Source organism: Bison bison, unplaced genomic scaffold (genome assembly GCF_000754665.1).
Source record: "Bison bison bison isolate TAMUID 2011002044 unplaced genomic scaffold, Bison_UMD1.0 scf7180017864163, whole genome shotgun sequence".
Classification (NCBI taxonomy): Eukaryota; Metazoa; Chordata; class Mammalia; order Artiodactyla; family Bovidae; genus Bison; species Bison bison.
This window is the reverse complement of record NW_011494735.1, coordinates 8,640,823-8,656,659: the sequence shown is the minus strand read 5'-3', so window position 1 is coordinate 8,656,659 and position 15,837 is coordinate 8,640,823. Positions and strand designations below refer to the sequence as shown.

The following is a 15,837-nucleotide window of genomic DNA, read 5'->3' as shown; positions in this document are numbered from 1 at the left end:
AATAGTTATCAATGTGTTGGGATTCAAAATTTCAATCCAGTAACCATCAGGATCTTGAATAAATGCCAGGCCTTTCATTTTACCATCATCAGGTTTCTTCACAAATTTGACTCCCAGTTCTTCAAATCTTTTACAAGCACCATGAACATCAGGAACAGCAATTCCAATGTGACCAAATCCTCGAGGGTCTGAATTGCCACTGTGGTAACTCTGGGTCTCATCATCTTCCGTGCCCCAATTGTGTGTCAGTTCAAGTGTAGCTTTTCTGGAGAATACCCACGCTACTTTTTCATCTTTATCTTTTGGGATGTCATTTTTATCCTCATAAGCCAAGAAATAGAGTGAAAATTTCATAGTGGGGAAATCAAGTTTCTGGAGTAGTGTCATTCCAAGAATTCTCGTATAAAAATCCAGTGACTTCTTAGGATCCTTAATTCGCAACATGGTCTGCTGCAAGAGAAAATCCTTGGTGCTGGGGTCCGGGTCGGAGCAACAGCTGAGGGCAGCCTCGTCGGTGAGGCCGCCGGACGCGGGCTGTAGTTCTGCCATGGCTGCACTGCTGTATCACGGACGACTGTCTCCGGGAATGCAAGACGTAATAAGTTATCATTCTATTCCCCTCTATCTTCCTACCTAAGGTATAGACCTTGGGAGAAAAACCTTATCATAGCAATTTTCTAAAACTTCAAATCCAAATCTAGAGGCTTCTTCTCATTTAAATAAAGAAGTTTTTTTGTTTTTTTTAATTGCCAAATACTTTTGATTTTCGTCTCCCTATTCATACAACCCTAGGCTGCCACCATGCAAACTATGATCCTCAGTCTTCTTTAGTTAGTATGCTTGAAAAATGCTATACAGCATGTTCTCCTATTGCAAATTCATGTTAGAACATGAATAACTGAGAAATTCTATAGCACAGTGACGTATTTAACCTTAAGCTGCTAAGCTTACTTAGCCATGGGAACTTGTGTGTACTTCTTTTGGAACAGAGAGAGACCAGCCCTTTGGTTTAAAACTCAATTCACTCAGTTTTAACATCATACACACCAAGCACAGCCTACCATGTGCCAGGCAACGTGCTAAATGTTTCTATGTACAGACTCTTGAGAGTCCCGTGGACAGCAAGGACATCAAACCAGTCAACCCTAAAGGAAATCAACTGTGAACATTCATTGGAAGGACTGATGCTGAAGCTCCAATATTTTGGCCACCTGATGCAAAGAGCCACCTCCTTTGAAAAGACCCCAGTGCTGGGAAAGATTGAAGGCAGGAGGAGAAGGGGACAACAAGAGGATGAGATGGTTGGATGGCATCACCGACTCAATGGACTTGAGTTTGAGCAAACTCCGGGAGATGGTGAAGGACAGGGAAGCCTGGCGTGCTGCAGTTCATGGGGTCGCAAAAAGTCAGACACGACTGAGAAACTGAACCACAACAACAACTTTAATCCATTCAAGAGTTGCATGAGAGGTCAGGATCTCCCACTTCAGAGGGAAAAACGGAAGTTAAGCCTCTTACTAACCGTCAGGTCACTTAGTTAGAAAGCGGTAGTACTGAATCTAACTCCAAGACTCATTCTTTCTACCAGCTCACGAGTAACTAAGACTTCAGGGAAACAAGCATGAGGTGGTAGCAGTCTTCAGTCTTCGAACCAGTGAACTGCCCATCTCCTGGACCGAGGGAGGGCTAAGTGGCACTGGAGGCAAACAGCATTTAGGTCACAGCCCTTTATTACACTCCTTGCTCTGGTTCACTTCTCCATCCAACTTCCCTTCCCAATCACATTACACTGCGTCACCACTCTTTTTCCTATGCCTCCACCCAGAGGAGAATGCTGCAGGCCCCATTCAGCCCCAAGGGACACGTCTCGGCCACTGCCGGGCAGGAGAGCCAGCGTGGAGGTTATCAGCAGGGACTGTAGGCAGGAAAGACAGCATTTCTCTACCACTCCCCGTGGACTCTCGAGCTGCTCGCCCGGCGCATGGCAGGAAACTTACCTGGACTCCTGAAGCACGTGTATACTACCTAGTGTGCTAGAGACAGGCACAGTTACCTCGAAAAGACTGAGAAGGAAGACCAACTACATGACTCAAAGGCCTCCTGACCAGTGTATTATACACACAATCAGATCGAGCCTGGCTTGATGCAAGGCTGAGGGGAAGTTACCGTTCCATGGATGTTGAAGTTCTTGTTTCTTGGTGCAAAGACGTTCTGGAAGGCGTTTTGGTATTGAGGTGCAGCTGTCCATGGCGAATGAGGCGCTGGGGTGGAGATCATCATGAAGAATGGCTCGGAGTTGGACTTGTAGTCCAGGAAGTCCAAGGAGACATTGGCCTGACACACAGAAAGATTGGTCACCTCACCCTACCCAGCAACTGAGGCCTAGATAAGTATCTGTTCTCTGTGAAAGGGGTGCAGGGGCCTACGTACTTCTCGCAGTTGTGGCACACAATCTACGGCACAGTCACTTGCAAGCGTGTTGCTGGAACGAATCATCTAGCTTTCAGGCAAACGCGTGAAAGTACTGGAAAGCACACCCCTTCTTAAGAAAGCCAGAGAAGGAAATGGCAACCCAGTCCAGTGTTCTTGCCTGGAGAAACCCCATCGACAGGGGAACCTGGCAGGCCATAGTCCCTGGGGTCTCCAAGAGTCAAACAAGACTGAGCAACTAACGCTGACGATTTTACATAACCTAAAAGTTGTTATGCCTCCCATGAGGAAAAAAAGAATAATTTGGCCATTTTAGTATTAATTTACATTAATGCAGCTCAGAGCATAAACATTTGATGCTTTAATGAATATAAAACAGAGTCAACCTAATTCACAATAGGGGGAAAAGTGAATTAAGTTACCATAATCTTACAAAAATGCTGGCATCAAGAAGGATATCCTAAGTTATCCCAGCTGAAGTTAAGCTAAATGAATAATATTAAGTCCAAATATGCCACACCAGGGTTTTAATTTATCTGGACTTAAATTTTTCATTTGCTTCTCTGGAGACAGTTTATGAAAATCAAAGCTTCTCACATACATACATGCTATGTTTTTAATTGTTCTAGTTGATGTACATCTTCATTTCTCCCCAACATGAAACTCAAAAGACACTATCAATTTCCTACCATCATCCCACCCATCTAACTTCACTTCAGCCCCGTCAGAAACTCTGTGGTTTCTCCAACACGCCAGGCACACCCGTCTCAATACCTTCACACTTTTTGCTTCCTTTGCCTATGGCACTCTTTCCACTGATCTGTATAGCTCATTCTCATCGCCTTTAGGATTTTGCTTAAATACTATTTAAGTATCTTCCATGCTCTGCCTTATTGCTCTAACTCATCACCATCTAACAAGACAACACACATATGTGTAAATAAATCCACCCCTAAAAGGTGACCTCCCATAGAATCGGGGACTTTGCTTTATTTATTGCTTAGTACTAGCTCTAAGGGGTTCTGAAGTACTTGGTGAATGAATGCCCTTTGGGGGGTTGTCATTAGAACCATCTTAGACAGGAAAGGAGAGTCCCAAATTCATGTTCCCATCTCAGTATTGTTTTAATATATAATACTCAATGCCTGGAGAACTTCCGTGCCTCTATCCCCTTACCCTCATGATGAAGCTGTCATCCTGCAGCCTGTGAGTAAAACTGGGGTCAAGAGTAGGAACCCTTACAGTGTAAAACCTCTTCAAAGTAATCTCCACAGTTTTAGAGATTAGCCTTTGGAAAAGGGATTTGCTGCTGGAATTTCAAAAACATTAGATCTGAGCCTGGCTTAATTACAAAGAAAAACACTCTCAGGAATCTTTAACCAGCTGAAAATATTCTTCAGCAGTTAGATCAAGTTATTATTCATGCTACTCAAAGTGAACAAATATAACTAAAGGTTTCTGAGGCAGAGTCTTTAGTTAAACATGAGCTAAACTGCAAGGACAGAGCTTCCAGAACTCACCAAGACATCTGTCAGGTAGTCCACACTGTAGTTCTCACCATGCTTCCGTGCCTTCCCATTGATAGACAGGGTGTAATTATAATATTTAGAATTCTTTTCCTATTAAAGAGAGGAAAGTGAGTTGTCTTTTTTTTAAATGAGGCCAGCATACAAAATGAAAGTTGGAAACCATACTGGGCTAAACTGTACTCTGCTTAAACAGTGGTAAGACATAAAAGGTAACTGCTCAAGTCAATACTGAATTAGACTTCTTGACTACGGTTTTATTAACTACGGGTAGAATTTCAATAATATGTTTAGTTAAAAAAACCAGAAACAGATCCGGTAGAACAGCAAAATATGTTGCTAAACCTTGTGGAATGCAAGAAAAATATCTCACAACAGAGTGACTCACAAATCAACAGACTTCAAGGAGATGAAATGGCCAACCGTAAATGCAAACCGAGTAACGCCAATATCAGAGCTACAGTAGAAAGTAGACAAGCATCTGTAGGGTTGTGTGTAACTGTCGCTGACTTCACTGTTCACTCACCAATGCATACCAGTAACTCCAGCCCAGGGGAACGTGTCCGAGCCCACCTGCATCTGGGGCTCCATACTGGAAAGCAAGACAAGCAATGCATTAGAAGTTCATGGGATGGGACCAGACCAGAAAGAAAACACGAAACTTGTCAGAATCTTTTTACATCAGTGCCTGAAACCCAGTTAAGTGCTCAATTCCCACAAGTACAAAAATCAATTGAAAAGGGAAGAACACTAAAGACCTAGGAATTTCTGAAGCATAAGCTGGCAAATTATGGCTGGTCGGCCAAATCTAGTCTGCCAACTGTTCTGGATGGCTGGCAAGCTAAGAATTTTATTCCAAACCTTAAAAAAATAAATACTAAAAAAAAAAAAACCAAACAAAATACAATATACTTGAATTAAAAAAATAACAAAGAAGGATTATTTTTGTGACAGTTTGCCTGAAATTTAAACTTCAGTGATGGTGAAGCACTACTGAAACACAGCCACACTCCCTGGTTTCCACAGGCCTGTGGCTGCTTTCCAGCGACAATGACACAACTGAATAGTCACTACACAGACATATGGCCTGCGAAAGCCTAAAATATTTACTCTTAGTCCTTTACAGGAAAAGGCAATATAGCTAAAGCCACAGGGCTCATCTGCTGAGCTACTGACTGCATAGACTGAATGGTCTAGCCAGCCTTGTGGCTAAGAGCCCAAATCAGGCTATAAGCTCTCAGTCTATCACTTCAGCTCTCCTGCTGATGGAGTCCATTTTTGCTACTTTATTTATGTTTACTTTTTGACCATGCCACATGGCATGTGGGATCTTAGTTCCTTGACCAGGGATTGAACCTGCACCCCCTGAATTGGAAGCTCGGAGTCTTAACCACTGGACCACCAGGGAATTGCCCTGAAGACTACATTTGGACTCAATTTATCTGATGAGATGAATTAAGTGAAGAGATCACAGAGTCATCCCATTTTATCTTGACAAGGCTTAATACTGTCCATTTAACACGGTACCTCTAAGAATAATTCTTTGTATTTTGAAGAATTTCTAATTTTGTGTATGTTAGAAGATCTTCAATATGAAAAGTAGTGTATGTTCTCTTTATGACCTGTAGCCATAAACCACCACATTTATTACTCATGATTCTTTTCAAACTGACTCATTTTTCATCAAACCCACAAAGCTGCAAATTCCCCCAATTATTACAGGCAGGGAGAGAATTAACAAAGTTCAGATCAGATATTAAAAGCTCTAGCAACCACGGATAAAGTACATAAGAAAACATACATGTTCTCTTTGTCCTGAATCCCACTTTTACTTTAAAAGATAATCTCAAACACTCTCAAACACATTATTTTCATTAAGCCTGAACTCTGACTAAATGCTAAGGCCAGTGTGGTGGACGCAAGGCCCTGAAGTCTGGCCTGGGCAGGTCACAGTGAGGCCTCCCTTCATCCCAGGCCTTCAAGGCCAGCATGCCAACCACTCAGGCACATACTTCAATGGCCTGAATGTCTCAGGCTTGGGTGCTCTTCCTTCGTCACTTATCTCCCCACAATCTGTTTCCAAAAAATGGGTTAAGTTGTTATTATTCAGGAATGAAGCTCAAAGGAAAAAATTCTTCACTCTGGTCCTGATAAAGGAGAACTGGAAACAAAGATACCATGACAGCCATGTGACAAGCAGAATTCTTGAGGAACAAAGGGAAGATGTCTCAGACCACAGTGGTCTGAGACTATTTTAAAATAAATGCTCCAGAGACTGTTTGAAGAAAGAATAACCACCATGTCCAAATCCTGTAAATTACATTCATGTAAAAAAGTTCCTATTTAACAGGTAGATTAAGAGAAATGCCAGATACCTGAAAACCCTTTAACATGACTTGAATGGATACTAATTAAAAAAAAAATTAACATGAATTATATACATTCACATTTCAGGAGCTGTTATTAAAAAACAAAAGGGAATAATTAGATCATTCAACATACCTCGTTTAAGTATTTCCCTGCAAAAAAGGTCTGATAACCACACATTGATCTGAGAATTGCTGGGAAAGTATTCGGTTCTTGGATCTTCTGCCAGGACTTACTACTGCAGTTTCCCTCCAGAGTGTTGTTAACCACGTGATGATTGTGTGGGTACTTCCCTGTCAGGATGCTGGCTCGGCTTGGGCAGCAGAGAGCACTTGGCACATACTACAAAGGGAAGAGAAGCAACAGAGACCGAGTTACACAAGACAGATGGATTTCACATCATTTCTAATCAGAATAAAGAAAGCTGCTCAATTCCCCTAATTTCAAATCTCTAGTTTCCCATGGAATTGGGATTTTCTTTATACATGACACACTTCAGAGCTGCTTTAAGTTCTCTAGTGGAGACAGGAAACAGAACAACCAAGAGAACACACCTCTTTTTCCGCTAGTTTCTTTTTACAGGATAACCTGAAGTTGTTCTAATCTCATTGGCCAAATTAATTTTACGTACAAGGAACACAGCATGCTGGGAGCAAGGTCCTGAACAAACATGAAGAATACTCCTCCAATCTAGGGCAGCTGAGAAGTAGGGAGTCATTTTCAGGCTGATCTGGAGTTTTGTAGATTACCTGCATCACTTTAATACACTGGACACAGATTTTTTTTTTCCCCTACTCTATGTATCCACTAGCTCCTATCATCAACAGAATTACCCTATTTGACCTAGTAATATTTGTCTAGGTCCTAACACTCATTACCTATCCATTTTACAGAAGGGTAATAGTAGCTTATACTCACACCAGCAGGGCAGGAATGCTCATTTTGCTCATTTGAGCACACCCTTGCCAGAATTACGTATCATCCCTTTGAAATAATTCACATGTCTCTGGCCTTTCAAATTGGAATTGGCGTTCTTAAATACTGGTGAGGATGAACATTCTCCACATGCATACTGATCAATTATGTTCATGTGAATGGTCTGTTCACGTGCTTTGCACATTTTCCCCTCCTGTTATACATTTTTTTTTTTTTAGACTTCCCTAGTGGCTCAGACAGTAAAGTGTCTATCTGCCTACAATGCAGGAGACCTGGGTTCAATCCCTGGATCGGGAAGATCTCCTGGAGAAGGAAATGGCAACCCACTCCAGTACTCTTGCCTGGAAAATCCCATGGATGCAAGAGCCTGGTAGGCTACAATCCATGGGGTCTCAAAGAGTCAGACACAATTGAGCAACTTCACTCGCTCACTACATAAGCTTTAAGGAAGGATTCAATAATGCTACAAATACTTCCAAGTTTTTACTTTTGCTTTTTAATTTGGTTGGATGTTTGACTTTTGTAATTTTCACACTGGCAACTCTTTTAATTCTTCTCCTTTTTTATTTCCTGATCTATTTTTTGGCCAGTGCTATGCTGTTAACTGGATCTTCATATTACATTTCAGGGTCTGGTAGAGATATCTCTTTAAAATTTTTACCTTGACTATTCTAACCTACTTATTATTCCAGATAACTCTGGAACCACTAAATTCAGCCTAAAAAGAATCCCACTGGGATTCTGACTAGAAGCAGCATTTTATAATGTGTCTCCCCGCAGAAATGATGTGTATAACTATGCATGAAGTACTTTGCTGCTGTGTCACTTCAGTCGTGTCCGACTCTGTGCGACCCCATAGACGGCAGCCCACCAGGCTCCCCTGTCCCTGGGATTCTCCAGGCAAGAACACTGGAGTGGGTTGCCATTTCCTTCTCCAATGCATGAAAATGAAAAGTGAAAGTGAAGTCGCTCAGTTGTGTCCGACTCTTAGTGACCCCACGGACTGCAGCCCACCAGGCTCCTCTGTCCACAGGATTTTCCAGGCAAGAGTACTGGAGTGGGGTGCCATTGCCTTCTCCGTGAAGTACTTTATCACTCACCAAATATTCTAACTGCATTTATAGGTCTTAACCATTACTGGACACCACTAGCTATTCCTAGAGTCTATATTTTCCTGCCTTTAATCAGTGGGATCACCTCTCCCCTAACCTCATCTTTCTCTAACTAGTTACATGGAAGAAAGTTATTTACAGCGTTTCATTTCTAACGTACTAAATTCTATTAATTTAAAAGCTTTCCAACAACTCTCTTATGATTTCTAAGTAGAAACTTCAGACAAGTGGAAATAACAATTTTGGTCTTCACAAGACTTAATGCCAGTGACTAGACAGTTCAGTAGATGATTAAGTGAGAGATACTGGGCTCTTGTTGTCTTCCCTAAGAACAGTACCCTGAGACTTTAATCTTAACTATAAGTTGTGCTATTTGTTTGAAATAGTCATCATGGTATATTCTTCTAATGGTTTAACAAACTATAAGAAAAGGGGTGCCAACATTTCAGATGCCTTTTTTTTTTTGGATGTGGACCGTTTTTAACGGTCTTTCTTGAATTTGTTAAAATACTGCATTTAGGTTTTTGTGTTTTGGCTGCAAGCATGTGGGATCCTAGCTCCCCGAGCAGGAATCAAACTCTCACCCCCTCAATGTTGGAAAGCAAAGTCCCAGCCACTGGACCACCAGGGAAGTCCCTCAGAGGACTTTTAAACACCTACTGAGACAACCATCTAATTTTCCTTCTTTTAACCACTGCTGGTGGACGATATAATAACCACCATTACGCAGTGGTACTTACTACAAGTCAGGCATTGATATAAATGCTTGCTTTACTTGTAACAATCCATTTAACCTCTGAGATAGGCTTTAGTATTCCTATTTACAAATGGGGAAACCAAAGGCAAAAAAGCTTAACAACTTGCTCAAGGAAGCACAGCTAGAAAAGAGGCAGCAAGAACATTCAAAACACGGTGGTCTGGTTCCAGAGTCTGTGCTCTTCACCGCAACACTGTGCTGCTCCTTCAAAGGATTTCCTGACACTACGCTATGCTACCACTGACTTGGTTATGAGCATGGTTCCTGAATTTGATTTGTTAGTATTTTGTTTTGGATTTTTGAATTTATGTTTATATATGAACATATACACATGTATTAATATTATGTATATGCATGCACACACATATGCATAGTTGTTACGTTTGTTCTGTTTTGTTGGTATTATCTTTGCTAGGTTTGACTAAAAGGGTTAACTGGGCTTTGTAAAGTAGCCTACAGGCTTTTACCATGGAACACTTTACAGAGTACAAACGATACCCAATTCTTACAATCCGTTTTCAAACCTCCAATGATGAAGGTTTAAATAAACTTCTCTAGTTCTGAGCTGCAGATCAGAATGGCTTACAAGATACCTGCCATAAATCTTCAATAGTTAAGTAGTAATATTTCAATTAAAAGAACTTACATCACATTAAATAGAATCCTTCCTTCAGATCAGGCATTTAACTAGAAGAAAAGCCATAAAAATTACAGTAGACTACTCAAAAGAGTGTTTCTTCTTAGAATATAAACACAGAGTTTAACAAAATTAAATCAGCTTCAAAACTTACAGCACTGGAGAAAGTCATTCCCATTTCTCCAATGAGAGCCTTGGTTTTCTTCAGTGGTGTCTGTAAAATAAATAAATATTCATCAAACAATTTCTTCCAATAAACTAAAGCACACAAGACAAAATTTGTGTTTTTTGATTACTCTCAACCTTTTATTCCCAAATGATCAGCTCCATCTGACACTAAGAAACAGCTGAGAGCCCCATGTGATTCAAGAGATGAACCCAGCAAGTTTGATTTCAGTCAGTTAGTGAAAGTGAAAGTGAAGTTGCTCAGTTGTGTCCGACCCTCAGCGATTCCATGGACTGCAGCCTTCCAGTTATGTCCTGTGCAAAAGTTCAGGTAGTTAGAATGCTTGCAGGAAGGGAAAGTTCACAGCTGATGGCATTATTCTAGCAACGCTGATTTCAATGTAATGAGATCTTGATGCCCTTCTTTCATTTATCACCAGTCCCCTTACAAAAAGATGGGGCATATCTACCTCCAATAATTCATCTTTACAAGCAGAATGTGGAAAATGATATGAAAGGAGCCTTTCACCCCTTAAACAGAAATAAAACAACACTTAGGTTCTAAAAGTCAGACAAGGCCCCCAAACTGACTCAAATATCAGTCACTTGGCAGTACAGGCCATGCACACTTTCTGAGTATAAGCTCATGGCCCTCTGCACCAGACCAACCATCACCTCAGGTAAAACTTGAGCCAAAGGGCAAACAGATCTACACAGAACCTCATCAAGCAAAAGAATAGTCAGAAATTAGTTTATATCCTTGCTTTTTGTCTTTTGCTCAAAATTTAAGATCCTGACAAGTATAGAAAACAACTAGTTTCCAATCCTATGGTGAGGACAGAAAGCATGATGTTGGTCATTTAGATACAAATAATAGTAATAAATACTAATAATCTTTATTCAGATTCCAGACAGCAAGAAAAGACAATCTGAAGAAGCTCATTTTAGCTGTATTATTAGAGTCAGTTCATGATGATTCTGAAGTGCCTTTGAAAGCTGAGACCATACTGAACAGTTTTAAGTGTATTTTGTTGTGTAAAAATTCCTTACAGACTAATAACCCAAATACACAATTATATTAATAATAGGGTCATTCTCACTGTATAAAAGTTACCACCATTGTTTTATACAGATGTTAGAAAACCTAAAGATCCATTAGCTTGAGAATTTTCATTTATTCAAGAACTCTGAAAAAGCATTTGAGAAAACTCAACGTCAATTTAAGATAAAAATTCTCAAAGTAGATAGACAAGGAATGTGCCTCAACATAATAAAGGTCGTATGTAACAAGTTCATAGCTAACATCCTACTCAGCAGTGAAAAAAGTGAGTCTTCTAGGATCAGGAACAAGACAAGGATACCCACTCTCGCCAATTTTATTCAACATAGTTTCAGAAGTCCTAACCACTGCAATCAGAAAAGAATAAGAAAAGAAATTCAAATTGCAAAGGAAGTAGTAAAACTGTCACTGTCTGAAGACGACATGATACTATGCACAGAAAATTCAAAGACATCACCAAAAAACACTAGAGCTCAATGAATCTGGTAAAGTTGCAGGACACAACAGTAACATTCAGTTAATAAAATTAATACGGTGTTGCATTTCTGTACACTAACAATGAATTATCAAAAAGAGAAATTAAGGAAACAATCTCATTTATAATCACATCAAAAAGAATAAAATACCTAGGAATAAACCTACCGAAGGAAGTCAAAGACCTACACTCACAAAATTGTAAGATAGTGATGAAAGAAACTGAAGACGACACAAACGGATGGAAAGATACACCTGACTGATGGATCAGAAAAATTAATATTGTTAAAATGACCAAACTACCCAAGGCAATCTACAGATTCAATGCAATTTCTGTCAAAATACCAATGCCATTTTTCACAATACTAGAACAAACAATTTTTCAATTTGTATGAAAACACAGAAAACCCTGTATAGCCAGAATAACCTTGAGTAAAGAGAATGGAGCTGGAGGTACCATGCTCTTTTGATTCAGACTATACTACAAAGTTACAGTCATCAGTATGTAACACACGGACAGTATGGTACTGGCACAAAAACAGACATATGGATTAATGGAATAGGACAGAGTGCACAGAAATAAACCCATGCACTTGTGCTCTATTAATATATGACAAAGGAAGCAAGGATACTCAAAGGAGAAAAGACAGTCTCTTCAATAAGTGGTACTGCCAAAACAGGATGGCTTCATGTAAGAGAATGAAATTAGGACATTTTCTCCCACCATATGCAAAAATAAACTCAAAATGGACTAAAGACCTAGATGTAAGACTGGAAACCATAAAAATCATTAAGGAAAAGAGAGGCAAAATGCTCTCAGATATAAATAGTAGGAATATATTTTTGGATCTGCCTCCTAAGGCAAGAAACAAAATAAAAAACACATGGGACCTAATGAAATTTAAAAGCCTATGCCCAACAAACTATTGACCGAACAGCAACAACAAAAAACCACCTACGGAATGGAAGAAAATAGGGGCAAATGATATGACTGATAAGAGATTAACATTAAATATATAAACAGCTCATATAACCCAGTAGAAAAAAACAAACAAACCCTGATTAAGAAACAAAAGACCAGGGCTTGCCTGGTGGCTCAGCGGTAAAGAATCCACTTGCCAATGCAGGAGACATGGGTTTGATCCCTGATCCAGAGATCCCACATGCCCCGGAGCAACTAAGCCTGCATTCCACAACTACTGAGCCTGTGTTCTACAGCCTGGGACCCACAACTACTGAGCCCACGGGCTGCAACTACAGAAGCCTGTGTGCCCTAAAGACCATGCTCCCCAACAAGAGACGTCCACATACCGCAACTGGAGAGTAGTCCCCGAAAGCCACAACTATAGAAAAGCCCGTGCAGCAATGAAGACCCAGAACAGCAAAAAAAATTAATAAACTTATTTTAAAAAAAGAAACAGATGACCTAAACAGACATTTCTCCAAAGACATACAGATGGCCAGGAGGCACATGAAAAGATGCTCAACGTCATTAATCAGACAAAAGCAAATCAAAACCACAATAAGATACTACCTAACACCTGTCAGAATAGCCATCGTTAAAAAAGACCACAAATAACAAATGCTAACAAGGATGTGGAGAAAAGGGAACCCTTGTACACTGCTGGGGGAAATATAAATTGGCACAGTCGCCGTGGAAATAGAACGGAGGTTCCCCAAAAAACTAAAAATAGAACTACCATATGATCCAGCAATGCTACTCCTGGATATATACCTGCAGAAAACAAAAACATTAATTTGAAAAGATACAGGCACCCTAATGTTCATAGCAGCATTATTTACAACAGCCAAGACATGGAAGCAACCTAAGTCTCCATCAGCAGGTGAATGTATAAAGAAGATGTGGTATATATCTACAATGGGATATTACTTAGCCATAAAAAAAGAATGGTATTTTGCTATCTGTAACAACCTGGAGGGTACTATGGTTAGTGAAATAAATCAGACAAACACTGTATGTTATCACTTATATGCAGAAGCTAAAAAATAAAACAAACGAATGAATATAACAAAAAAGAAAGGGATTAACAGATACAGAGGACAAAGTAGTGGTTTACCAGTAGGGAGGTGGAGGTGGGAGGGCCAAGACAGGAGTAAAGGATTCAGAGGTCCAAACTACTATGACTAAAATGTATAAAATAAGGTACACAGAAACACTGCACAGCACATGGAAAACAGCCAATGTGGTATAACTATAAATTGAGTATCATCTATAAAAATCTGGAATCATTATGCTGCACACCTGAAACATATTGTAAACCAACATACCTGAACACCAAAAAAAAAAACCACTATAGTAGTCAGAACAGAAATGGTATAAAAACAGAGACACAGATTAATAGAACAGAATAGAGATCCTAGGAATAAATCCACACACTTATGGTCAATTCATTTATGACAAAGGAGTCAAGAATACACAATGGGAAAGGAATATACAATAAATGTTGCTGGGAAAGCTAGAAAGCCTCATGAAAATCAATAAAGCTAGAATACTCTTTCATACCATATACAAAAACAAACCCAAAATGGTTTAAAGACTTAAATATGACACCATAAAATTCCTAGAAGGAGGAGGCAAAACACTCTGACATAAACTGTAGCAATATTTTCTTATATCAGTCTCTCAAGACAAAAGACATAAAGGCAAAAATAAACAAATGGGACCTAGTCAAACTTACAAGCTTTTGCACAGCAAAGGAAATCATAAAGAAGAACATAACCTATGGACTGAGAGAAAATAGCTGCAAACAGTGGGACCCACAAGGAGTTAATTTCCAAAATATACAAATAGATCAGTATCAAAAAAACAAAACCCCAATCAAAAAGTGCAGAAGACTAACAAGATGTTTCTCCAAAGGAGACATACAGATGGCCAACAGGCACAGGAAAAAATGCTCAGCATTGTTTAATTATTAGAGAAATGTAAATCAAAACTACAGTGAGGTATTACCTCACACCTGTCAGAAAGGCCATCACAAGAAGTCTACAAATAATGCTAGAGAGGGTGAGGAGAAAAGAGAACTTTCCAACAATGCTGGTGTGAAAGTAAATTGGCGCAGCCACTATGGAGAAGAGTATGAAGGTTCCTTAAAAAACTAAAAGTATAATTACAACATGATCCAGCAGTCTCACTCCTCAGCATGTATCTGGAAAAGACAAACAGTCTAAAATTTGCAAAGATACACGCACCCCGATGTTCACAGCAGCACTATTTATGACATCCAAGATGTGGAAGTGACCTGAATGTCCATCAATAGATAAAGTAAGATGTGGGGGGTGTGTGTGTGTGTACACACGCACACATATACACACAGTGGGATATTACTCTGTAATAAAAAGGACGAAGTTTTGAAAATTTACAGCAACATGGATGGACCTAGAGATTATCATAATAAATAAGGACACAGAAAGACATATAATATGATATGATACACTTGTATGTGGGATCTAAAAAAATAATACAAATGAACTTATTTACAAAAACAAAAACAGAGACTCACAAACATAGAAAACAAACTTACGGTTACCAAAGGTGGGGGATGAAGAGATAAATTAGGAGTATGAGATTAACAGATACACATGACTATATATAAAACAGATTAAAAAACAAAGACTTACTATGTACCATGGGGAACTATGGGCTTCCCAAGTAGCACTGTTGGTAAAGAATCTGCCTGCCAAGGAGATGCCAGAGATGTGGGTTCAATCCCTGGGTTGGGAGGATCTCCTGGAGGAGGAAATGGCAGTCCACTCCAGTATTCCTGCCAGTGAACTCCATGGACAGAAGAGCTTGGTAGAACACAGTTCATGTAGTTGCAAAATAGTCAGACACGACTTAATGACTAAACAATAACAATAAGGAACTATATTCACTATCTTACTATAAACTATAATGGAAAGGAATCTGAAAAAGTATATGTATATATACAACTAAATCACTTTGCTGTACACCTGAAACACAATATTGTAAATCAACTACAGCTCAATTAAAGAATAAAAAAAAATCTACAGAGCAAAGGAAACTTACTGAATGGGAGAAAATACTTGATAAAGGATTAATAGGCAAAATATATAAAGAACTGACACAATTCAATAGCAAAAACAATATCCAACCAAAAAATGGGCAGAAGATCTGAATAGATGTTTTTTCCAGAAAAGACATATGAATGGCCATAAGGTACACGAAACAATATTCAATGTTTCTAATTGTCAGGGAAATGCAAATGAAAACCACAATGAGAACCTCCCACCTGTTAAAATGGCTATACTCAAAAAGACAAGGAATTACAAACACAACGAGATAGTACCTCATATCTATTAGAATGGCTATTATTATAAAGACAAGAGATAAA

At 39.4% G+C, this 15,837-nt stretch overlaps 1 protein-coding gene and 1 pseudogene across 2 annotated transcripts in view; both read right to left on the bottom strand.

The window, feature by feature from the left end:
• GNS (glucosamine (N-acetyl)-6-sulfatase) overlaps positions 1 to 15,837 on the bottom strand; it is a 50,278-nt gene that overhangs the window by 28,864 nt on the left and 5,577 nt on the right. The window contains exons 2-6 of the mRNA XM_010841583.1: positions 9,920 to 9,979; positions 6,459 to 6,665; positions 4,483 to 4,548; positions 3,951 to 4,049; positions 2,167 to 2,334 (exon numbers count right to left, since the gene is read on the bottom strand). Coding sequence (XP_010839885.1) covers positions 2,167 to 2,334; positions 3,951 to 4,049; positions 4,483 to 4,548; positions 6,459 to 6,665; positions 9,920 to 9,979 — 600 coding nt within the window. The remainder of the gene's footprint in view (positions 1 to 2,166; positions 2,335 to 3,950; positions 4,050 to 4,482; positions 4,549 to 6,458; positions 6,666 to 9,919; positions 9,980 to 15,837) is intronic.
• On the bottom strand, positions 7 to 1,143 carry LOC104989794 (annotated as a pseudogene). The gene has a single exon (XR_825419.1). The product of XR_825419.1 is annotated as a lactoylglutathione lyase pseudogene (transcript).